The sequence below is a fragment of the Macaca nemestrina genome, chromosome 12, assembly GCF_043159975.1.
Source record: "Macaca nemestrina isolate mMacNem1 chromosome 12, mMacNem.hap1, whole genome shotgun sequence".
In the NCBI taxonomy this organism is placed as follows: domain Eukaryota; kingdom Metazoa; phylum Chordata; class Mammalia; order Primates; family Cercopithecidae; genus Macaca; species Macaca nemestrina.
The window spans coordinates 75,689,928-75,716,440 of NC_092136.1; the positions used below are offsets into that span (position 1 = coordinate 75,689,928).

The 26,513-nt window shown below is 37.1% G+C and overlaps 1 protein-coding gene across 12 annotated transcripts in view; it reads left to right on the top strand.

Annotated features, from left to right (window-relative positions):
• The window catches only part of LOC105468784 (EMSY transcriptional repressor, BRCA2 interacting), a 107,007-nt gene that overhangs the window by 73,521 nt on the left and 6,973 nt on the right, over positions 1-26,513 (top strand). For 5 of the 12 annotated variants that reach the window (XM_011719125.3, XM_011719126.3, XM_011719133.3 and 2 more), the window contains 9 exons: positions 2,214-2,350; positions 5,513-5,686; positions 7,343-7,541; positions 14,985-15,149; positions 16,887-17,042; positions 18,680-18,721; positions 21,252-21,451; positions 23,333-23,896; positions 24,871-25,371. In XM_011719125.3, the coding sequence (XP_011717427.1) occupies positions 2,214-2,350; positions 5,513-5,686; positions 7,343-7,541; positions 14,985-15,149; positions 16,887-17,042; positions 18,680-18,721; positions 21,252-21,451; positions 23,333-23,896; positions 24,871-25,371 (2,138 nt within the window). The remainder of the gene's footprint in view (positions 1-2,213; positions 2,351-5,512; positions 5,687-7,342; positions 7,542-14,984; positions 15,150-16,886; positions 17,043-18,679; positions 18,722-21,251; positions 21,452-23,332; positions 23,897-24,870; positions 25,372-26,513) is intronic. The other 7 variants (XM_011719128.3, XM_011719129.2, XM_011719132.2 and 4 more) reach the window with 3 other exon arrangements.

Here is a 26,513-nt window from a genome sequence, read left to right on the forward strand (position 1 = left end):
TATATAGGCCTGTAGAAGAAGAACTCGACATGCCTCTTTTCATAAGCAGAGGAAATTACAGCAGCAAAAGTAGCATTGGAATTTGTATACTCAAAGACCAATGTGGAAACCAGCACATTAAAGGAGAGGTGTACGTTAGTTAATTCTAAAAATTAAGGTCTGACAAAGCCTGGAAAGCTAGGCAGAGGAGTTTGGGCTTTGTGTGGTAGGTAACGGGAAGCCATAATGAAGAAGTTACTTGTTAGATTAAAGTTTATGGTGTGTACTCTGGAGTACATGCTAATTAGATTAAGATGGTAGATTAAGGGACAGATTATGTATTAATAGGATTTTGAAACATGAGGGAAAGTTAGAACTGGGGACGAAACGGGAAATTAGGGAGTTTAACCAGTTGACATGTTCCAGGTTCTTGGCATGATAAATTTAGTTTTTTAAGAATGTAATTGTCATCCACTGTCCTAAGCACTGAGGAATCATAAAAAGGTACAGTGTGGAGATTAAGGGGCTTTCATCTTGTTGAGAGGTATAGGGAGTTAAGATGGGGAAATAGGCCAAGCCTGCTGGCTCATGCCTGTAATTCCAACAATTTGGGAGGCTGAAACAGGAGGATCACTTGAGGCCAGGAGTTCAAGACCAACCTGGGCAATGTAGTAAGACCCCATCTCTACCAAAAAATACAGAAATTAGCCAGGCATGATGGCACATACCTGAAGTCCTAGGTACCTAAGAGGCTGAGATGGGAGGATTGTGTGAGCCCGAGAGTTGAAGCCTGCAGTAGATATGATCATGCCACTGCACTCCAGCCTGGGTAACAGAGTGAGACCCCGTCTCTCTTAAAAAAAAAAAAAAAAAAAAGAGTCCAGGCACAGTGGCTCACACCTATAGTCCCAACACTTTGTGAAGCTGAGGCAGGAGGATCACTTGAGCCTAAGAGTTTGAGATCAGCCAGGGCAACATAGTGAGACCACGTCTCTACAAAAAATCAAAGAGTAAGGTGTGAGGACCACTTGAGCTCGGAAGGTCAAGGCTGCAATTAGCTGTGGTTGCTTCATTCAACTCCCGTCTGGGTGACAGAGCAAGACCTTGCCTTAAAAAAATAAAAATAAAAATAAAATTTTTTGAAAAAGAGAAGAAAACAAGGAATAAATCAAAGATTTGCACCAGAATTTACATCTGAAGGTTGGAAGGTAGATTTGATAGGTAGAAGAGAAGCCAATTATGGAAGGATGTGTGGGAGAGGGCAAAGTAATACTATGTTTGGATCAGTAGGTATAGACCTATTAGATAGATTTTAATAATTGACAATATAAGTTTATATATGTAAATTAGAGTTTTATCCTCACACTCTCCAGAGTGCTGCAGATTACAGAAGCATACAGTGAATCTGTGACTTGTTTTGTATATCATTTACTTTGTCTTTTTTGTTTGTTTGTTTTGAGATTGAGTCTCACTCTGTAGCCCAGGATGGAGTGCAGTGGCACGATCTGGGCTCACTGCAACCTCCACCTCCCAGGTTCAAGCAATTCTTCTGCCTCAGCCTTCCAAGTAGCTGGGATTACAGGTGCCCACCACCACCCCCAGCTAGTTTTTTTTTTATTTTTAGTAGAGACAGAGTTTCACCAGGTTGGACAGGCTGATCTTGAACTCCTGACCTCTGGTGATCCACCCATCTCGGCCTCTCAAAGTGCTGGCATTATGAGCGTGAGCCAACCATGCCTGGCCTACTTTGTCTTTTTTAATCACAGAAAAATAATGGCTTATTTCTTGTCATAAGTTTTTTCTAGAACCTAGTATTATGTAAATTTAAGTATTTACTTCATGTTCTTTTTTGAAGGGTTTTCCCATCACTTCAGTCACAGATATAATACTGGGTCTGGGGGAAATATATGTCATAGAATAGAGATTCTGATTTGTTTCTTTTAACTAGTCAAAGAATATTGATGGTGAAACTGATGTTTTTTGATTCTGAGTTTTGTGTATAGGTTCTCAGATTCTAAAAAGATGACTGCTTTAAGAGTCAATTCTTAATATTCTTTCATTCTGGTATGACTTATAACTTACTATTCCAAGCCTTCATTTTCATCGTCATGACAGCTTTCATGTCGTCTAGGAATGACATTTACTATATGTACTAATTGTGTATAATATAAATAGAAATAACCAAGTGTCTCTAGTCCTTAACTCAGGCCTCCTTTTCTTCCCCCTTTTCTAAGGAACAACTACCAAAATCACTACAATCCCAATGACTTCCAAGCCCAATGTGATTGTTGTGCAAAAGACTACAGGAAAAGGAACGACCATTCAAGGCCTCCCGGGCAAAAATGTTGTCACAACGTTGCTAAATGCTGGAGTAAGTAAGAGCTTCAACTGCAGATTTAGCAATTCACAGAGGGTTTAAAGACCAGCTATATAAATATTTGCACAAGGACTTGAGAACCCTACAATAGCCAGAATGGCTTGATTTACTACTGCTGTGATATAATAACTGTTAAAGCACCACCAACTGATACCATTTTTCACAGTAATTTCTAAAGCATGTTGCTCATACTTGCTCATAGCTAAGTTGCTTGTGACCATGATTTAGATGCTTAGCTTTGTCCAAAAAGAGAATTCCATTGGCTTAACTGTAGGGGGATTTCTGTTGGAGCACTGTTTTATTCCAGCTTATGGTCAATAGATACTGACCTAGTGTTTGGCTTAGGGTGGGCAAAGAGAAATATGTGGGATTAAGACTAATTGGTAGGAATTTGTTACTTTCATTTTTTTTTTTTTTTTCATTTTTACCTCTTTGAGCTATTAAAAAATGAAATCAGGCTGGATGTGGTGGCACATGCCTGTAATCCCAGCTGGTTGGGAGGCTGAGGTGGGAGAATCGCTTTCGCCCAGGAATTGAAGACCAGCCTTGGCAACAAAGCAAGACCCCCACCTCTACAAAAATTTATTTAAAAAATTAACCAGGTGTAGTAGCATGCACCTGTAGTCCCAGCTACTTGGGAGGCTAAGGTAGGAGGATCACTTGAGCCCAGGAGTTTGAGGCTGCTATGAGCCATGATCATGCCACTGCACTCCAGACTGGGCAACAGAATGAGACCTTGCCTCAAAAAAAAAAAAAAAAAAAATCAAAGAAATAACAGATTTATTTATAGTTCTGAAGGCAGTTGGTAGAAGGTTTGGAGTTTGACAAACCAGGGCTTTGTTTCTTTATATTGTAGTTGTTTGACCTTGGGTAGCATGTTCAACCTCTCTCATTCTTAATTTCCTCATTTGTACATTGGGGTTGATGATATTTACCAGGGAGGTTGTTTAGTAACTGGTAGCTATTGTGAAAGTGCTTAGAATAGGGCCTGGCACATAAGACATCCTCAATCATTGATTTTCTTCTTCTCGTTATTCTTGGTACTTAACTGTTTTGGCTTGTTAGTGTCCCTACCTTGTCTGACTTCACTAGAACATGGAATGCTATACTTCACTTAAGTAGATCTCATAAAAGCTTCATTGGTAGGGGTCCAGCATTAGATTTTTTCAATGTGTAGGAAAACAGATTGTTCTTAGCCTGAATTTACGTAGTAAGCCAAAAGTAAAGCAGGATTAGAATTCAGTTTTTCAGAACCCTTTGTAATGTGGTTTGCAATTTCAAAGAACTTGATATGTAAGAGGGGCTGCTTTGTATTCTAGGCCCTGTGGTCACAAAGATCTGAGAGTCATGTATGATTCATAGCTGTTAGATATCTCTGATAACAACTGTTTGACACAGGCAGTGCTAGTGAAACAAGCAAATCAACATATAAGACCGTTTTCTGGGCTGGGTGTGGAGGCTCATGCCTGTAATTCCAGCAATTTGGGAGGCCAAGGCAGGTGGATCACTTGAGCCCAGGAGTTTGAGACCAGCCTGAGCAACATGGTGAAACCCCATCTTTACAAAATTACAAAAATTAGCATGGAGGTGCATGCCTGTTATCCCAGCTACTTGGGAGGCTGAGGTGGAGGATCACTGGCCCGGGAGGCAGAGGTTGCAGTGAGCCAAGATCTTGCCACTGTACTTCAGCCTGGGTGACAGAGCAAGACTCTGCCCCTGCCACCCCTGCCAAAGACCAAATAGGCACATTCACCTCTACTCACCACTTGCTCACCTGTGCATGCCCACAACACACATCAGAAGAGCTTTTTTGAAAAACAGGCCGCTAGTTGGTTTTGTTTGGCTTAAATGGCTCATCATACTCGGACAGGGTCCATTGAGCTATTTAATAGATAGGTATGCTCACTTGCAAACTAGTGGCTCTTGGCAAATGAACTAGAGCTCTTTCCAGAGATGGCGCTGTGAAGAGTATGCATGTGTTGAAATAAGTAATAACACCATTGGCAGATGCTTCATGTTTCCCTTAAATAATTACAACAGATAGTTAAACTTGTGATTTTTGTAATTATATTTAGCTCTAATTCACAGTGATTGCTTTTTAGTCAGCTCACCTGGGTGCTTTGTGTTTACTGGCTGCTAAGTTTAGATAGGCACATATTTAGATGATGCTGGCTAAAAATTAAGGAAAACTGATGAGGTGCACATTCTCAGATCTTTTCATTTCCGTCTTAAGTTTATGGATTTTAATTTTAAAAATTTTAATAATTTAGTAAAGTCCCTGTATTTGAACTTAATTTAGTTAAGTTCATGTAAAAAGATGTTGATTTCATGAGTGACCAGAAAATGGTACTTAAGAATAAAGTAGATGAAAGCATAGAAAATGATGAAAAGTTAATGGATATAAGCTATCTAGTTAATAGACTAAAAGGATATTAGTAATATATGAATAGTAAAACATAGGAAGCACTGAGTTTTCCCATCCTTTTTTCCTACATATAACCTTATATATTATTAACAATATATAACATTCTTTCCTCATGGCATATGTTCATCAAATTTTTCCTATATATAACCTTAGAAAGAATGTTAATACTTCTGCTGATTTTGCTTGCCCATAGGTTTTCATGTAGACATTCTAATATATATCCTTATAATTTCATATATGTAGAACTTAGGGGATTTATTTTATGTGTGTACATTTAGCTACTGGTATATTGCACAGTAATTTTCTAATTACACAAATATTTATTTCAAATATATTAGAAAATAAATATGTATTTGGGGGATAAGACTTATAATCCCAATTCTTAGAGACAAGCATTAACAGTGTACTATACCTTCTTCCAGAATTTTCTGACTATTATTTGTATTCCGTGAATGGGACAGTGTAATAAGTATTTTTGCATGTGGTAATTTTAAAAAATTCACTCATCAGAGAATAATTAATTCCTTCTTTGGGTAGAAAGTTGGTCAGATGACTTTCTAGATCATTTCGACCAAGTCTAGGATTTTTGATTTCCTGGAAACGTTATACTTTGTTACATAATCTACAGCCCCTTTTTCATCATCCTGGTAAAACCTTACTGATTTTTCAGTGAGAGGACTTATCATTTATATGCATATAAATCTCTTATGTAATCATTGACTTCAATTTAGGGAGAAAAGACTATTCAGACAGTGCCAACAGGAGCAAAGCCAGCTATCCTCACTGCTACAAGACCCATCACCAAAATGATTGTAACGCAGCCAAAAGGAATAGGTTCCACAGTTCAACCAGCAGCTAAAATCATCCCAACAAAAATTGTTTATGGGCAGCAAGGGAAAACACAGGTATGCTGTAAGATATGATGATTTTTCTTGGCTCTTAAATATTTTCAATTCCTAAAATTCCTGGGTAGAAATTTGAAGGAAAAGATCAGCAATCTTTAAGAAATCAGATTGTTAAAAGTTACGTTTGAATGTGTTAATTATTCACGTATCGTCAAAACTTCATTTATGTTTTCAGTACTTTCTTTAAGATATCTAAATGTTTATGTCGTGCTATCAGCAAAGATTATGGGGAAATAATTACCTGGGAATACAATTTGCTGAAGGTGTATTTTGTGATTTGAGGGGGGTGGTTGAGGGAGGATCATAGTCATTCAGAATCACTCAAAGAAAAATATTTACTTTTTATAAGCTACCATGGCCTTCAAAAGCATTTTATTTACTTATAAAATTAGCTTTGCTTGACCCCTTGAACAATAGATAAGCTAGAGATGTATTTATTTTTCAACGAATAGAAGATAAGGGAACTTTTCTGAAAATTTGCCTTGGAATTTGAGGCTCAGGATCTAATCATATGTTGCTAGGCTACTGTTTATTTTGTAGGTATTTTGCTTTTCTGAGAATATCGAGGGAAGCAGTATTAGTTTTGGTTGAGAAATGCCATCCTAGAATTTGTATAAGAGGTATTAATTTACCTATAAACTACTAATTTACTTTTAGAGTCTGTTTCCTCAGAATTATAGCCAAATACTTTACATATCTTAAATATATATATATAAGCTTTTGTGACAAGTCCAAATTGCCTATGGAGTTCAATTGTAATAATTTCATTTGCTTCATCATCTAGAGTATGATATAAACCATGTTTTCCTTCTTAACTCTTGGAAATGGGTAACTTAATAGAGTCTGAGAAATTTTAGAATCTTATATATGGTAGAAACAAAAATAATTGTGATGAGTTAATAGTTTTTATTCCGTAGCTCCAATTGAAGTTAACTCCTGGAGTTCAGATTTTGAAGTAGAATGTCCCAGTTTGAAAATTTTCTCCCATTTCACTTGTTTCAGTGTTTTTTACTTTTACCAGGAGTTGATCTAACACATGTTCCATGTTGCTTCTGATAGTTGTCAAATCAGTATTCATCTGGGGTTTCTTCAAAGATTAGTTTAGGTCCCAAGCAAGTTTTACTTTTTGCAGGTGTGTCAATTAGGAATTTGATTTAGTTTCTAATGAAGAAAAAAGAAATAAAAAAAAACTTGAAGAACACTGGCTCAAATAGATTAGGGTTTTATTTTTATTATATTAATAAAAGTTCAGAGGAAGGAAGTCCTGGACTGATATTGCAGCACAAACATTCCACTGGGAATCTAGACTCCTTGTGTCTTTTTGTTCTGCCATCCTCAGCTTGTGGATATCATTTTACTATATAGTCTACAGATTTTAAAATGACTTCTGAAGTCATAGGAAAACAGGCACAAAGGTTCTTGTCAGAATTATGGCTATTGCAGTCTGGCATGTACCACTTTAAAACACTATATATGGCTTACACTGTAATTTGTCTGTAGATTGAATTACTCTTTGATGAACAATACTGTGCCTAAAAAGCATAATTTACAGAATATTTTCCATACCAGGAAAATATCAGTTTATGACCTAGAAGTTTAGCATTTTTAAATCGTGTTCTAAAATTTTATCTCAGTATATTTCTGCTTTTCTCCTAGGTTCTTATTAAACCCAAACCAGTGACTTTTCAAGCGACCGTCGTTAGTGAACAAACAAGACAACTAGTAACAGAAACATTACAGCAAGCATCCAGGGTAGCAGAGGCTGGTAATTCATCTATTCAGGAAGGAAAAGAAGAACCACAGAATTATACAGATAGTAGTTCCTCTTCTACAGAGTCCTCCCAGAGTTCCCAAGGTAAGATCTATTTTACTTCTGATTTATATAAGTACTACTGACATAGTGCCTGAGTTCTAAAATAGAGGTTTTAGAGGTTGCTTCTACGCATTTCACAACAAATTTGTATGCTCTGTCGATTCTTTTGGCTTTATTTTTGTTGTTGTTGTTTGATGTTAAATCGGTGAGCTGAAATTTTATTTTTGGTAAAGGTTACCATTCTTTCCTGCATGGAATGTGTTCATCAAATAATTAACTTTAGATGATGAATCTGTCAGGTAGGTAATATTAAACTGGATAGAGTTATGATTCCCAGACGGTAATTTTCATATTCTTCCTCTCTGGTTTGGGTAAGTAGGAGAAAAAGTATGCAAAGAAGTGAATATATATTTTGAAATGGTTGTTGCTATACCCTGAGAAAGAATCAAGGTGGTCAGGGGTAGACTGTAAGTGGGCTGTAAGTAGGGTGACTATACATTCCTATTTGCATGGGACAAGTCCTAGTTTATGTTGTTCTGGCACAATTATTAAAGTACTCCCTTTCACTCTGAAAAGTATCCCAGATAATCATATGGTTGTCCTAATTATACGGAAGGAACTATGAAGCTAGATTCTACAGCAGGAAACTCTTTGTCCTCAGTGCTGTTTGAATTATGTTACTTTTCTAGGAAATCTCTTGAAGTAAGCTCATGATCATAAGCTTTGAGACCTTCTACAAATCTAGTACTCATGTCTCTCAGTTATCTTAATTGTTCTTATAGTTAGGTGGTACATTTATGTTTGTGCTTATGTACTCTGATGCATCTAAGCAAAGCTGTTTATCTTCCCTTGTTCTTTCCACACTCTCTCCATTCCCTCTCTCTGCCTCCCCATTATTCTCTCTGGAGTGCTTTCTTAGCAACTTCACTTTTCTTATACACAGTCTTCAGATTGTGCAAACACTAGTATTTTAACTCTTTGGTGGAGTCTTCCCAGATTAGTTTTACATGGTTCACATTGCTGATTAGTCCATTAATTCAATTTGACAATTATTGATTAGTTTATACTACATACTAAGCATTATGCTAGACCCTACAGAGGAGTACAATATAGTTCTTGCCCTCTAGGAGTATAAAATCTAGATCTAGAATAGACGATTTAAAAAATACACATACAGCTCTAGTATAAGAATTTTATTAGTAACAAATAAAAAAATGCCAAAGACTGAAAGTTGACACTCCAGTGAGGAGAGGACAGGATAAGAAAGCATTCAAAATGTTCTTTGAAAATTCATCAATTAAAAATAAATGAAAATGTTGATTTTAACAAACATAATATTGCCCTCATTATAGAGAGTGGATAGTTTCCTTCAGCATATTATCAGTGAGAGTAATATTTTCTGAATCTGTTTGCTAAGATGGACTTTATCATTCTGTATTGACTATGAGTCAATTGCCTGCTGGTTACACTTGATTGATACTTATTCTCCAATCATTTCTTTTGGTATGCAGTTTCTTGAGCAATACTGGCCTTTTTTGCACTCAAGATATATTTTCAAAGAGGGCAGATAAAATGTTTGGTATGAGTTGGTGCAAAAAGGGGACATGAACAATAGAAGTTTGTATATACATAATCCCAGGTTATCCTTTGAAATTGTTAGTCCTTTCCTAAGAGATCTGTGAACCAATTAGTACTTCCCAAACATGCTATTTCATTAGTTGAATCTTTAGGGTTTTTTTTTTTTTTTTTTTTTTTGAGATGGAGTTTCACTCTTGTTGCCCAGACTAGAGTGCAGTGGCGTGATCTCAGCTCACTGGAACCTCCGTCTCCTGGGTTCAAGCGGTTCTCCTGCCTCAGCCTCCTGAGTAGCCAGTATTACAGGCACGTGCCACCATGCCTAGCTGATTTTTTGTATTTTTAGTAGCGATGGGGTTTCATCATGTTGGCCAGGCTGGTCTTGAACTCCTGACCTCAAGTAATCCACCAACCTTGGCCTCCCAAAGTGCTGGGATTATAGGCGTGAGCCACTGTGCCCGACCGAATCTTCAGTTTTTATTCTAAGAATGGGACATAAGTTTGTGTCTTCTGTTTTTATTTCTTCTATTAGGTTGGTGCAAAAGCAGTTGCCATTACTTTTAATGGCAAAACTGCAATTACTTTTGCACCAACCTAATATATCTTTCATTGTATATTACTTTTTAAAATATTCTATAACAGAAAATTTCACAATTTAGAATAGGCATAGTTGACTGTAAAGCAGATTTTTATAATCTGTTTTCCCCTCCCCTTATCGCCTTGTATAGCTGCTTACTACATTCTTACAAAGACTAGGTCTGGAAATATATATGCTGTGATTTAAAGAGAAAGGGATTAAGATGTTGGTTAGTCTCAGGTCATGCTGATTTTCAAAGTATGTGAGAATATTCCTACTTATTAGGAATGTAAGTACTATATAGCAGTTTATTTTTCTGTTACATTGTTGCTTTTGTAGTTTTTAGCCACTTTTTTCTTTTTAAAGTGACCTTTTCTTTTGATATAATTTCAAAATTACAGAACAGTTGCAAGAATAGTAAAAAGAACTCCTGTGTATACTCTTTACCTAGACTCACTACTTATTTACATTTTGCCACATTTACTTTGTTGTTGATTCTCTGCCCTCCTTCTGCTGTGTGTGTGTATATTTTTAAAATTTCTTAACCATGTGAGAGTAAGTTGAGCTATCATGTTTCTTATATTTACTTAAATTTGTAGGCCTATATTTCTTAAGGATTCTTCTTTTTATGACTAAGATACAATTATCAAAGTCAAGAAATTTAATGTTATAGTAATATCTAATTTACAATCCATATTCAAATATTGTTAATTAGCTAATAATATTCTTTATGGTTTTCACCTGTACTCAATAAAATTCAGGTAGATACACTGCATTTAGCTGCATTTAACTGTCATGGTTTTTTAATTCTCTTTAACCTGGAATAGGTCCTCAGCCTTTCTTTGTATTTCTTGACTTTGATATTTGAAGAGTGTAGATCAGTTACTTTGTAGAATATTCTTCAGTTTGGTTTTGTCTGATGTTTCCTCATGATTAGATTCATCGGGAATTCCACAGATAGGATGTTATATCCTCAGTTTTATCAGGAGAAACATGATGCCAGCTTGTCCCAGCATAGATGACGTTCACACTGATCACTTGGTTAAGATGATGTCGTCTGGTTTTCTCCACTATGAAGTTAACATGTTTCCCTTTGAGATTAATAATAATTTGTAGGAAGGTCCATGATATAAATATCGTGTTTCTCATCAAACACTTATCCAGTAGTTTTAGCATCCGTAGATGATTTTCCTAAGTTCATTATTCTTTGCACATTTAATAGTTGGCATTCTACTCTAAGGAAAAATCAATCTTTTCTTGACTTCAGGTCCTTTTTCTGGTGACTTCTGCTACACAAGTCCTGGAATAAGGACAACGTATGCCAAGAGAATGCCTTGATTCCACTTGTGGTTTCTGAACTTCACCTACTGTCCTCCACCCCGAAGGAAGAGAAATTTTTATTCCTCAACTGTCTCCTTATAGGCTAGAATATCATCACCCTATTTTGAGACTTTCCTTGATCACCCTGCGAGGATTCATTCTTCTATGTTAAGCTTCCAATATTGCTTTGTGCATCAGCTCTTTTAACATTGACCATTTCATTTTGTATGTTTTGTTTGTTTGTGTATTATAATTGTTTTCTTTTCAACTAAGCTACTAGCTTCTCAAGCTTAAGGATCATATTCATCTTCATACATATCTGGTATTTATCAAAGAGTTCAGTTAGGACTGAGAAGATACTCAGTAAAAATTTCACCGAATGAAAAAGTAGCAGAGCATCTACCATAATAACTGTGGCATTGGGTTAAGCTGCACTTTATAAACTCATTTTTGTTGCCTGAGTCCAAATTTTTTTTTTCTGGAGCTCCCCCTAACCTTGTGAGTGGGCCTGTTAAGTAGTAAGTAGTATACACCTAGATATGGATAGATAACTAGGTGACCAAACCTAATGGATTAAGGCCATCCTTGCCTTGGTCACTTACTGAAGATCAGATCATGCGTCATATTGTTCCTGTGCTTTTTTTCCTAAATAGGCTTTTTCCCCTTTCTCATTTGGGAATGGGGTAGCCTAGAACGTATTTGGGAATGTGTTCCAGATTTTTTTTAAACAAGTATTAAAGATTATTTATATTATACTTTGTTTCCAAAAGGTTTTAAGGTGGATTAAAATACAAGATTATATTAAGTGAAGTGGAAGAAAATGAGACAAAACCAAGGGCAGAGATTTATGATGGAATAAGGCATGAGTTAAGTATAAAAATGTATCTTGTAAAGACATTGCTTTGAGTAAGTCATAAGTCAGTTTCTAGAATGATTTCTTTCTTAAGTTTCATGATCTCAGTAGGTCAAGGTGAGGGTGGGGAATAAATCTAGGTTGAGCAGAAACATACTTATTGCAGAACTTTTCAGAGCAATTAATTATGTGCTAATATGTATATGAAAGATGAAGAGTGGAAAATACAATATAAAATGTTCCCCAACTTTTTTGACCATGGAACCCTTTTTTGCAGAACATCTTGAGGAACAAATGTTCTCTGGAACATTTTGGGCCTTGCTGTCTAGGCAGTTAAATACTGTGAAGTCCTTGAGCTTTATGACAGTGCTTCAGAGGGAAGGTATATATTACATCGTAAAAGGGATATAGATATCTTAGGTTTAATTTAGAAGCAATGATTTAGGTGTGTAAGGTATTTGGAATCACTTTGTATGAGCAATAGTTGGTGGAAACAGGATATTTATCATGAAGAAGAGAAGATGGGGATGGGTTGGATTGGTGGGAACATAGGAGCTTTTGTCAGTTATCTTCAGGACTGTGATGTGGAAGAAGGAAAAGAATTGGTCTTTGTGGATACAGGAACAGACAATAGAAGTGCTAAGTAGAAGTCACAACAAGACCTGTTTCTACTCAATATGAAAAAACTTTCTGATTGTCGTAACTGTGCAGAGTTGTAAGGAAACTGTCTTAGAAAGTAGTGAGTACTTTGGTGCTAGAGTTCTCAGACCCATGGGAACACTGTGAAGATTTTAGTATAAGATTGATGGCAGCATTAGACAAACTTTAAGATCACTTCTAATGGAGAAGTCTTAAGATTCTATGAAAGCATGATATAGGCCATTTATAATAGAGACATAGGAGATATTCTTCCACAGAGATGTCTGAGTCTGCCTTTGAGTATAATGCTAAAGTGTGTATCTCTAGTATCTAATATGTAGTCGGTATCCAATAAATACTTGTTCAGTTCAGAAAGACATCTGAGGGACAGAAGGCTACCATCTGCAAGAGACGCAGGAAGTCTAGATGAGTGCACACTGCATAAGCACGTGTTACTGGTGAGATCAAGCCCCTGATTTCCTAGTCATTGCATTCCATGACTTGATAGACAGTAGATTCATTTAGGTCTAAGCATAAGCCAAAAGTAGGAGAGAGAATCATTTAAAGACGGGTTTTCAAGTAGGTTCACACACTCATCTTGTGTCACAGGGTTGCTACAGTGATACTTATGATGGTCAGCTGCTCTTTCTAAGTATAGACAGAGACGTAGCAATCTCTCTAGTACCTACAAGGTGATGTTGTTTGGGATAATGGTCTTTGATAGATGCTCTCCTATGGAAATTTGTTTTCCCTTTTTCCTATCTCTTTCTACCTTATTTCTATAAACACAATCCCTGCCTTTTTGTGGATATTCAGTGTGTCTTGTAGGGTTGGGTTGCAAAGTCATTCTTTGCCTATATCATTATGAAATTTTCTTAAGTTTGAGAGCTTAAGTTATATAAAAGGAATGATTTCATAATGTAATCAATTCTCTTAAGTTTAAATTCTACATATCTACTTAAAATGAATAAATAAAAGCTGCTCGGTGCTTCACATGGCATTTGATATTGCAGGATAGCGTCCAGTCTTCTGTATTTTTGGGGAAGTTTAATGGAAAATTATTTGTCTTTAGTGTGGCATATATTCTACCTGGAGTTTTGGGGAGAAAAATGTAGTTTGTTCATGGTAATTAAAAATTCTAGATCTATTGTATATTGATTTTGTTTTTTTCAGGAAGGCTGTTTTGTTGGAAGAGTTGTTCCCCTTGCCCCAACATTTTTCAACAACTCTGTGGCTTTAAAAAATATAAGGTTCATAGAGGGTTAAACGTTTATTATATTTATTCTTGTTTTGGGAGCTACTTGAATTCTTTTCATTCTTCTGTGATGCTTTCACTGACCATCCCAATTCAAAGCAGCCTCTTACTTTCTATTTGTCTTGTTTGCCTAATCGTTTGATATTTGCCCGAAGCTACAAAGCCATATATCTTTATTTGATGTTTCCTCCATTATAATCTGAATTTAGAAGAAGGAATCATGCCTTTATATCCTCCACAATTTCCTCTATGGTGTCTTGGACAAAGGAGTTTAGGAAGTTCGTAATAGTCTAGTCTAACTTGCTTATTTTATAGGTGGAAAACTGAAAAAATAACTTGTTGCTTGATTTGATGCACATGTAGTATTTATATGTGTACCTGTATAGCATGAATATAATAAGCCTTGGATTAGAGCTATAACTTATTTTGAAACTAACAAACGGTCTTAGAATTGAGAACTTACAAGCTACAAAGAAACAATAATAACATTTCTACTGGCCTTCATAGTTTATAAAGTTCATTTCCATGTATCATTTCATTGCATACTCAGAAATCCTATGAGGAAGAGAGGTAACTTTATTCCCATTTTAGAAATAGTGAAACTAAGACCCAAAGAATCAACCTGCTAATAATTGATATAGTTGGGGCTATAACCCACGACTTTGAGCTCCAGATGTTACACTTGTCCTGTTGTATCGTGCTGGTTCTAGGTCATCTGTCTTTTCTTGCTGGCAGTGAACAGGATTTCCTTCAGTAATTCAGCCATCCAGTAAGTGTTGACAGAATGCTCAGGCTGTAATACAACACATATTTTCAGGTGCATTGGAGAAAGTAAGACTCCTACAGCATTTTGTTCTTACTGTACACAAACACGCACTCACCTACACATATGCATACCTATTTATAATAGCAATTATCACATTGAATTGTAATTTGTCTTTTTACATGTCTGTCTCCCCAACCAGACTATGTGCTTCTTGAGCATCCTCTGATTATTCTGTGAGCTCCTTTATATCTTCAATGCCATATCTAGATTCTGGCACGTAAGTGTCCAGTTTGTGGAATCAATGAATGAGTGAATGAATGAGTGAATTCAGAAGTGAAAGACATTATGCCCTCTAGGGGCTTATAGTCTTCTTGGGGAGATAAAGCATGTAATTTACAATAAATAGAAAGATAAACAAACAGACAAAAAAAAATTGTTTTTTTTTTTTTAAGAGAAACTTTGTTTATAGGGTTTGTTTTTTTTTAACTAATATAAAACAGATTCCCAGCCTGTAGTTCATGTAATTGCTTCCCGGCGTCAGGATTGGTCAGAACATGAGATTGCAATGGAGACTAGCCCTACCATAATTTATCAGGATGTATCCAGTGAATCACAATCAGCTACTTCAACAATCAAAGCTCTGTTAGAACTCCAACAGACAACAGGTATGAATTCACATGCTCAAGTGAATGAAGCATGTTTTCTCTAGAGATGGGTTGTGCTAAAATACTACCACTGTTATGATTATTACTATTATTTATTATTATTATTATTATTATTATTGCTATTATTTGAGCACATTTCCCCCCTCTGGACTTGTCTATAATCATTGGTACAGTCTGGTTTACTTGTTCTATAAGATGTGCACAGGAATATTGAAGTACAAATGGACTATCTGTAGAAAGGAGAAAAAAAATTGACAGCTCTGTCTTCTTTGTCTCTTGCTTAAAATGGAGAGTCCTATTGTTTCTTAGCACTAGAAAGGAGTAGTTCTATCACTTCTAAGCACAAGGCTAGATACAGTACAGTTGCCACTTGCATTTAAGAGTAGCAGGAGGCAGATTGAAGGGCCTTGCCATCCTCCTTGATATTGGTAAAGCACAAAACATCTTTAGTGGCCCTTGCTAACATTCTGATTTGTTTTAATTTTATCTTCAGACTTATTTCTTTGAATAGTATAGGTTAGCCACTTGAGCTGTCATGCAAAGTTGTCTTCATATAACAAGATCCTATCAGTATTTCTAATTACTAAATATCTTTGATAAACTCTAGAACAAACCTGTGGAAGTTGTACTGACTTTTCTACTATAATAGGTCAAAGATTTTCAGAGTATTTAAATGACCTTAGCAATTATGTCATCCAACTCTTTCATTTTATGGATAACTAAACTGAGATCTAGAGAGGTTATCCAGCTGATTAGTGGCAGAGTGAGACTCATCTTTTGGTTCCTAGTTCAATGTCCTCTCTACTCGTAGGGTGACTTTTGTATTTTTGTTGTTGTTGTTTTACTTATTTTGTTTAATTGTTTCGATTTTTGTCAGGTTATGTACTCAGTGGGTGTGAACATTCAGTGGACTTAGTTACTGGTTACCGTTTATTGTAACTTCTACCTTGTTTGATCCAAAGATTACTAGCATTTAATGTAAGTCTTTGGTTCATCCTGTCGGTGTTATTTTTGACCTTAGGGATTTCTTCAGTTCTTTGTCGTTGACATACTCAGCCATTTCTGTTAATGCCTTATAGAGGTGGGGACTTTGAACACATAGATTTTGTAGAAAAGTTGATAACAAGGTATATAGAAAGTGAATCTATTCATGGAAATCATTCTGATTCCAGACTATTGTATCAGACATTTTTGTAGAAACAGAGAAGCCATTTTTTTCTAACCATGAAAATTTGTATTCTTTAGGAGTTGAAGATATTGTAACATTCATTTGGAGATATCTTGAATTTTTAATAGCGCAAATTAAACTGGTCATTGTGTTGTGCTATTCTGGGTAGATATGTCCTAGAGCAAATCATATTATGTACTGCTTATTCACCCTTTGTTTTTAGGTTGATGAACTCAAGGCCACAGGGAATACCTTGAGGAAGGGTATAGGAAATACCTTAAGGAGTGTGTACAAGAGAAAAATTCAGTTGTTTGGCTTAGAGATAAAAAAGAGATGATTTTTGTGTTATTGTATGTGAGTCTTTCTTACTAGGCTGCTGAGTATGGTTATGCAAGTTGTGCACTAAACAGCCATACATAGCAATCTGCTTTTTTCTTTTCAATTCACTGTCTACTTAGTCACTGCAAGTGTGGCACCCCAGAGGTCTGGTTCATTATTCCTGTGGACAACTCTGGTTTTGGTACTTGTTTGTAATAAAAGTTAACTTTTCCCCTGACTTTTTTATGCAGTAAAGGAAAAATTGGAATCTAAACCAAGACAACCCACTATTGACCTGAGTCAAATGGCAGTGCCTATTCAGATGACCCAGGAAAAGAGACATTCTCCTGAGAGTCCATCAATTGCTGTGGTAGAGTCAGAACTAGTAGCTGAATACATCACTACTGGTAGGTGTCCTCTTAAAACATAGTATTAAGGTAGGAGAACTACCTTTCTGGATTTCATGGGATGATTGTTTGGGGGAGAATATATTCTTTATATTTTTAGCTTTTTTCCTGTTTGTTTTCAGAGCAAATTCACAACATCCTTGGGATTTACCCTGTTTTTAATGACTAGGAAAAAAAATAGGATGTTACAAAGTTTGTAGGTAATATAAAACTATAAGTCAGCCATAAATAACAACTGTGAATATACAGCAACAGTTGTAGGGAGAGGATAAAGTATCTTTTGTCTAAGAATGAGTTTTGCTTTTTGTTTGTTTGTTTGTTTTTTGAGACAAGGTCTAACTCCCATCGCTCAGGCTGGAGTGCAGTGGTGCAGTCATGACTCACTGCAGCCTCAACTTCCTGGGCTCAGGTGATCCTCCTGCCTCAGCCTCCTGAGTAGCTGGGACTACAGGTGTGTGCCACTATGCCTGGCTAATTTTATGTATTTTTAGTAGAGATGGGGTCTTGCCATGTTGCCCGGGCTGGTCTTGAATTCCTGGACTCAAGAGATCCGTCCACCTTGGCCTCCCAAAGTGCTAGAATTACAGGCATGAGCCACTGCGCCTGTCCTCGAATAAGTATTTTTATGCATCTAGATTTTTTAGTTTTGTGGGAAGGTGAGTCAAGGGGGAAAGAAGAAGTAAAATCCAGTCCTTTTAATATTTTTCAGAAAGTAGAAAACCTTAGCCAGGTGTGGTGACTCACGCCTGTAATCCCAGCATTTTGGGAGGCCTATGCGGGCAGATTGCTTGAGGTCAGGAGTTTGAGACTAGCCTGGCCAACATAGCGAAACCCCGTCTCTACTAAAACTACAAAAATGAGCTGGGCATGGTGGCGCTCGCCTGTAGTCCCAGCTGCTCGGGAGGCTGAGGCATGAGAATCCCTTGAATCCAGGAGGCAGAGGTTGCAGTGAGCTGAGACTGTGCCACTGCACTCCAGCCTGGGTGTCAGAGGGAGACTCTGTCTCAAAATGAAAACAAAAACTAGCCAAAAAACCCTTAAATCCATGTAAATACTTACAAGTTCTGGTGGAAAGCAGATTAGGTATTTGTTTAAAATGTGGTCTGGCAGAAAAACACTGAGATTTTTAGATGGCATATATAGAGAAATAAAACAAGATATATTATTTCTGTCCTATTCTGATTAGACCACACCTGGAATACTGCTTTCTCTTTTGAACACTTTATTACCTTGAAATTTGAAATAGTTCAGGGAATAGTAATGTGAATAATTAAAGGGTTTGAGAGAGATGACTTATGAGGCAATATGTAGAGGACTCCTATCTTAAGTTTTCTTTAGCAGTGATTAAAGGAGAACATAAAGTTACAGATATTTGAAGGACATAAATACCAAAGAGAAAAGGAATTCTTTGGCATCATTTTAGGAGTTAATATTATTAAGACTAATGGATTAAAATTGCCAAAGGGGAAAATCCAGGTAAGATATGGAAAGCCATCTAGAGTTATTTAGCAGAAAGCTAATTAAAGCAGAGGCCAGTATTCTGGGGAACTTAATGTTAACCTCTGGGGGTAGACTAGATTATTGCATGGTGAACGGATGAAAAGACCTATGATTTCTTCCCTTACTTATCCTTTCAGAACGCACTGATGAGGGGACAGAGGTTGCTTTTCCCCTTCTAGGTAAGTGGTGTGCATCCATTTGTAGTATCACTGAAGGTAAAAGATGATTGTTTTGGGGGGAACCACTTAAATGGATGCGCTCTACTCTCATCTGGTAGAGGAAAGGTAAGCTCCACTTAGTGAAAGGAAGAGAGATTTTTCTTTTGTAGAATAGTGGAATTCTTTCTCAGAAATGAGCATTTTGACAGTGGAAAAGAGTTCTTTAAAATAATAGAAATGACTGTTTTATGGTGTTTATATGGCCCAGTTAAGGTCACTTCAGCTATTTTCCAAGTGTTTATTCTGTGACCTTCTTCCATAATCTCCACCCATGATATCCACAGCCATATTGAGCATTTGTTTGAATTAAAAGCCAGCTGCTCTGCTTGACCTGCCCTTTGTATCATTCTGCAGTGGGTACTAGTTCTCTCTAACTTTCCTGAACTCTGGAGAATTACCGTGAAGTAATTTACAGTTGAAGGAGAATTATTTTTAAATAGACTTAGTTGATCTTTTTAAAATCCATTTCACTTCTTAATAAAAAAATGCTTAATGTAATAATTATGAAGATTAGTATGGGTGGTAGAAGTGTTCCATATAATCTGATAATTTCATCTGAAATATTTATTTTCACATGTCATTCATTTCTGATGCTTTCATTTAAATACTATTAATTTGCTTAATTTTAATATTATAATTTGTTTTTTCTACTCAGTCATATTGTAAATTACTTCAGTCATTGTTGTTTTAATGTAAACCTTGACTATCTTGACTATCTTTTTTTTGGTTCTGTTGAGTACATGTGGAAGATTTTGTTAACTCACATAATTTAACATCTGCATACAAAGCATACTGTGAAATACTGTAAGATAGTACAGTACATTTATAAAAGAATTCTGGTAATGCTGCTTATACTCTCAAATCACATGTAGATATATGTATGGCAACAATAGAAACACTGCATTTGTGAATATGGATAGAATGTGTCATAAAAAATAAATAAAGCCTATTTATATTTCACTGGATAGTTTCAAAGTTAGTCCTTATAATACATAAATGGCACTTTTACATTGATTTCCATAGTGATCATCTTACTCTTGAACACCCCACTATGACTTTTCTAAACAGGAAATAAGTGCTATTTGAAATTATAGATCGGGGTATATGAATATTAGAATCTTGGATTATTGAGTTTCAATAATCCTAAAATCCTTAGCTAATTTACAGATATATTTTTATCTGTTTCTAATTCAAAGGGTTAGTTTCTCAGTAATCATATGCATTTTTAAAGCTCTGTGGACTGTGTAAAAAGTTGAAGTTGAGGCCGAGTATAGTGGCTCATGCCTGTAATCTCAGCACTTTGGGAGGCCGAGGTGGGCGGATCACTTGAGGCAGGATTTCAAGACCAGCCTGGCCGTAATGGCAAAACCCTGACTCTACTAAAAAGTACAAAAATTAGCCTGGTGTGGTGGTGCACACGTGTAGTCCCAGCTACTCAGGAGGCTGGAGGCATGAAAATAGCTTGAAACTGGGAGGTGGAGGTTGCAGTGAACAGAGATTGTGCTATTGCACTCCAGCCTGAGTAACAGAGCAAGACTGAGTCTCAAAAATAAATAAATAAATGAATAAAACTTTGAAGCTGAAGCTGGTAAAATTTGATAGAGTGGTTACTTCATGGGACCTTTGTAGCAATAGAATAAGAAGCAGGGATGTTTTCTATGCTGCTTGCTTATCCATTTGTGCCAGGTGAGCTAAATTTGAGATGATAGAACAGATTTTTCTATTCTTTTGTTAACTCTTTATATTTGTTTAGTACTTTATAGTTTAAGGACAATTTTTCAATGTGTTACTTCATTTGGTCCTCTTCTAGATAGAAACAGCAAGCTTTTATTATCCCATTAAAAGAAAATCAATCAAACAAAACAAAACCTCAAGTTTTAGAGGCTAATAGAGGATGAGTGACCTCTTCAAATTCACTTGGCTCTTTGGTGGTAGAACAGAACAGGATCCAAGTGTGATTCTTGATTCAGTTTATTTTCTGCAGTATCACCCAGACCTTTAGATTTTTAGGAACTGTAAGGTTGTGAAACAGAATCACTTAATACAAAGGAGTGAATGCTACTAATGTTTTTATTGCATGTAGAACTGAGACCAAGAGATTAGAGAACTTGTATTGCCTTACTTTCCTTAAAGATATTATTTTGGGATTACAGAAATTGATTACTGCTTTGTTACCTTAATGGGATGAAAGTCATTGGAGAAAGTGAGTACAGCTCACAGGAAGATGCAGCTTTAAGGGGTTTGTTCCTCCTTTGTGATAAGAGTTTTCACAGTGCTTCCATATACATTTCTCATCTCATCCTTATAATAGCTCTGTTATTCCCATTTTGCAGATGAGGAAACAGTCTCAGAGAAGATAAGAGACTTTCTTAGAGTCACACAGCTCATAGATGGGCAGACTGTGGTCTTCTGCCTCCTAGTTCACAATACTACACTTTGTTTCTGTGATACAAGCTCACAGACATTTGTTTAAAATGACTACTGGTTACAGATGCTGTGGTGATTTCTGGAGAAATATCATCACCTCCTCTATTTTCAGTCAGCCATCGCTCCCAGCCCCAACAGCCTTCCCAGCCCCAGCGGACCCTGCTCCAGCATGTGGCTCAGTCACAGACCGCAACACAGACTTCGGTGGTGGTGAAGTCCATCCCAGCATCTTCCCCTGGAGCAATCACCCACATTATGCAGCAGGTTGTATCTCTTCTTTTTCTTCCTATCTTCTGTAACTCCCCATGCTTGAAATAAGATTCAGTGTCATCTTGTATTTTAGGAGGAGAAATAATTGAAATGTAGAGTGTTTGCGTAATTCTTTTCTAAGAAATGAGTAAAAGAAATTAATTAAGAGTCTTAACATCAGAAAATAATTCTGAAACAGTATCCTTAAATCTGTGAATTCTTACCATTTCAAAAAGGTGAGAATATCTAGATGAATCTAATGACATCAGAATTGGTCACTGTTTTTGTGTATTTTACTGTGGAAGAATGTATCATCGAGGTAAATAAGATTTTCAAATGAAATAACATTTGGCTTGTTTAGCTGTTTGCTGCTGGGTTTGTGTTTTTGTTTTGTTTTGTTTTTGCTTTTATAGTGAATCCTCATAGTAACATTATGAATAAATAGGAAAATAAATACTTTTTTTTTTTTAACTATACGTGATCAATTACAGAGGAAGAGATGCAACAGAAAGTTGAGAATATAAATCTAATGTAAAACAGGACATCTGGTATTAAGGGTAATGGGGAAAAGGAAAAATATGTTGATAGGTTGAATTTGTGTCAGATACTGTGCTTTGAGCTTTAAGTATATTAACTTGTTTGATTCTTACTATGATCTTGCAAGGCGGGTGGATTATCCCTCTTTTACAAGTGAGGAAACTTATGCTCTCTTCAGTAAGAAAGTAAGAAACTTGCTCCAGGTGGCAGAGCCAGGATTTAAACCCAAAGTGAACTGCCTCTGTTAAATAGTTATATTATTGATATCAGATTAAAGCATGACTTATCATTAGTAGTCACATAAGTCACCATCACTCACATGATGATGAATCTAACTGTAGGCAAACTACTTGAAAGAAAGGCAACAAAGAATGTTGAATTGAAAGCCTGTGTGTGCAAAGTCATTATGATATAGGGGAGAGTCACAATTGAATCTCAAAATTTTGTGGTTTAGGATTTAAGTGTAGCATGTGATAAGGCAGTAGGGAGGATGGGGATAGGGTGGATCTTGCTATGTCACTGAGGGAAGCCAACTGGCTGGAGGTATTGTTGGGGGGCAGGTCTCAGCCTGGAGTCCGGCCCTCACCTGGCAGCTTCTGACATTGACCTTTCTCCAGACACCTAGAGAGGTCTGACAGGCTGGCCCTAATCATGTCACTCAAGATGATGCCTCCTCACAACACTTAGCACTGGCACTGGGCACCCTACCCTTCTACTGACAGAAATGATCTTGTCCCCTCCTCAGTCTCTTTCCCTCCTGGGAGCCAGGGCTCTGGGATCTGAGGAAAGGGGCAAGGAATGCTAGTCGAGAGGTGCTTCATGCAGACCTTGGTGAAGCCTGAAGAATGATCTCCACCCATGCAGGGGGCTCTCTGTGGGGACTGGGACAGGCTTGGGTCTCAGACAATCTCCCTGACTTTCCAGACAGCACTGGACCTACATACAGCCACGGTGGGCTTCTCTAAACCTTAGCTTTTCTCCGGACCTCACAGCTTGGTTGCCGCTTTTAGACAGGTTAACATCATGAATAGGCCACACGGCTGTTTCCTGAGCCAGGGAGCCTTTCTCTTCTTTTTCCGTGTTAGGCTGTGCTTGCAGGGCCATCTTATTCTTCTAATCTGTAAGTTCTGGACCCTCTAAGACTTTTCTGATAGTAGTAAGTAGACCAGTTTTCAAAGTATTACGTCTGAGAGTTGAAATTGCAAGTTTCAGTCGAAAGCTCCTTGAGGTTTCTTGGCCTTTCTAGGTTCTTCTGAAAATTTTTGAGTGAATCTCATAAGTCTTTTTCAGTTAAGAGGAAAATGTAGCAATGTAGATGTTTTTCTTATTTCATTCTTACTTTGTGCCTTTTTTACTTAGGCATTAAGCAGTCACACTGCTTTTACCAAACACAGCGAGGAACTTGGAACTGAGGAGGGCGAGGTTGAAGAGATGGACACTTTAGACCCTCAGACAGGTCTGTTTTACCGATCTGCCCTGACTCAGTCACAGTCAGCTAAACAGCAGAAACTTAGCCAGCCCCCGCTGGAACAGACTCAGCTGCAAGTGAAAACTCTGCAGTGCTTCCAGACTAAACAGAAGCAGACCATCCACCTGCAGGCAGACCAGCTCCAGCACAAACTCCCGCAAATGCCCCAGCTTTCCATCAGGCATCAAAAAGTCACCCCTCTCCAGCAAGAACAAGCACAGCCCAAGCCAGATGTACAGCACACACAGCATCCCATGGTGGCCAAAGACAGGCAGCTTCCTACCTTAATGGCACAGCCCCCGCAAACTGTAGTACAGGTGCTTGCAGTGAAAACCACGCAGCAGCTCCCTAAACTGCAGCAGGCTCCGAACCAACCAAAAATCTACGTGCAACCCCAAACCCCCCAGAGCCAAATGTCGCTCGCAGCTTCGTCAGAGAAACAGACGGCAAGCCAGGTAACGGAATATTGATAGCATGCAAAGTTAAACTTCTCTGTTCACGGAAAAAAAAAAATGAGAACATCACGACCCTATCATGATATCAGTGCTTTCTCCTGGCAAGAGGAAACCCAAAAGCCTCATTACGCTGGTATTACTTTGCCCCATCAGAAGGTTGACATTAGGGAAGAAATGCACGCATTAATATGTAGGAAGAAAAAAAAACATAGCACTCAGAACTTGATTTTCCAGGCAGTTTTTATTGAAATCACTTCAGCATTGACCAACAGTGCATAGAAGCGATATCCCTAAATTATTTTTATTTTTTGGTATAAAATATTTATTTCCATGCCTGTAAACTCTGATTTCTGTGGTAATAATGCTGAGTAAACTGCAGTTTTTAAAAGAACTTCCTTGAACATCTTTCTTTGTAGCTTATATCATAGCCATCTAGTTAAATTTATTTTTTAGATTTATCTTCTAGATTACAGAGGAATTATTGGTGGATAATTGAAAGCAAAATTACATTAGCAAAACCAGTGGCGCTGGAGTGATGTATATGTATGTATATATTATAAATATATGTACATAGGATATGTTTGTATACATGTATTTTGAAGCAAAAGATTGGAAAAATCTTTCTATTTTAAGAAGCAGAAAATTATATGAAATAATTTGAGCCAGGTTGAAGGTGTACTGTTTAGGGCTGTAAATCCCAAAGGAAAACTAGGCTGCTGAGACTATTTTTTTCTTTACTGCTATAAACCTTGGCTGGCTGAACAAAGGTTCTTTCAACCCCTCCTCTTTCTCTAGGTTTTATAAAAATAACCAGATTCTTCCTATCCAGCCCTCTTTTTTTAAAACAGCAAGCTTCAAAACTGTCTTCCTAGTATAGCGCACAAATGTTTCTTTTGCCATATTGTCTGGGGTGTTTGATTAGATTTTCTCAAAGAGATGTAGCTGTAACACACACAACCCCAATTTATTTTCAGGTGGAGCAGCCAATTATAACCCAAGGATCCTCTGTTACAAAGATAACTTTTGAGGGGCACCAGCCTCCCACAGTTACAAAGATAACTGGTGGCAGTTCTGTGCCTAAGCTGACATCACCAGTTACAAGCATATCTCCCATTCAGGCCTCTGAGAAGACAGCAGTGTCTGACATTTTGAAAATGTCTTTGATGGAAGCTCAGATTGATACAAATGTAGAACATATGATAGTGGATCCCCCAAAGAAGGCTCTTGCCACTAGCATGCTCACTGGTGAAGCAGGATCATTACCCTCCACCCACATGGTGGTGGCAGGGATGGCGAATTCCACTCCCCAGCAACAGAAATGTAGAGAGTCCTGTTCAAGTCCATCCACTGTTGGCTCTTCCCTAACGACAAGGAAAATTGATGCACCAGCAGTGCCTGCGACAGGCCAGTTCATGCGTATTCAGAATGTAGGCCAAAAGAAAGCTGAAGAGAGTCCAGCAGAAATTATCATCCAGGTAAGAATTGGAAGGAAAATGAGAAATCTTGGGCATCTTGGGGGTTGTGGGTTTGTTTGATATGCTTTTGACTTGTCACAGGAAGAGTTAAGCCAAGACAGCAAGAAAACATAGATATTATCTTTGAGATGGTGTTTGACAAATTTGGTTTAACACCTATTACAAAAATACAAATTTATTTATTTTCTGGAAGAGAATCAGAAAATTGATGGACATTGTCACCCAGCACACTGTAAAGGCAATAAAGGGCCCATGTGTCAGTTTGATTTTGTAAGATACAAGCTATACTTGCCAATGTGTTCACTCATTAAGTCAACCCAGAAGATAGGAAGTTCCTGGGTTCAAATTTTGTAATCCTCAATTTTTGCCCAAAAAATTCTGGAATGTAACTGGATTGCACTTCTATTGCTGGTTAATTTGGGGGACCCTTTTCTTGGAAAAACAGTTCTTGTTCTTGATCCAAATTTATGACTCAGGACAATCAAACCTCAACTGCAGTGTCTGGAGAGACATGTTCTAAGGGGATATTTCTAAATAATGTTTATATTTAATTTGGGACTAACCATGAACTTTACTGTTTAATTCAATCATTGTTATTAAAAAATCTTGTTTGGTTACTCTCATGTCTTGGTAAATACAGGCTAATTAACACAATAGAATTATTCATTGATAATAGATGGTATCTCACATTTCCTTGATTCTAAAAATCATCTCTTGTCATGCATAATAGATCAAGACTAAAGAATCACTGAGTCCAGGCTACCCCTTAGAAATTGTGTTTTATCTCCCTCTCTCCTTGCAAGGTATCAGGTTGTTTTCTTGACGTTTGTCATTCTTTGCTAAACAGATGTAGAACTTGGAAGGTATCAGAATAGCACATTTTAGTTAATTGAGAATTTGGATTTATTGAAATGTAAGTAGACTAGGATTTACCATCAATTCATTATGGTAAACTTTCTCTTTGCCATGGTCCCAAGCTATAGGAGAATGCAAATTGACCAATGTTAAACCAGTTAAGATAGAATTAAGTATGGAGGAAGTGCTTAAAGGCAAGTAGAAATGGCCATTGAATTATTACAATAATTTGTGTTTGCCTTTGTAAAAAGAAATGTAAATGAAGTAAATATTTCCTAACAAAAGGA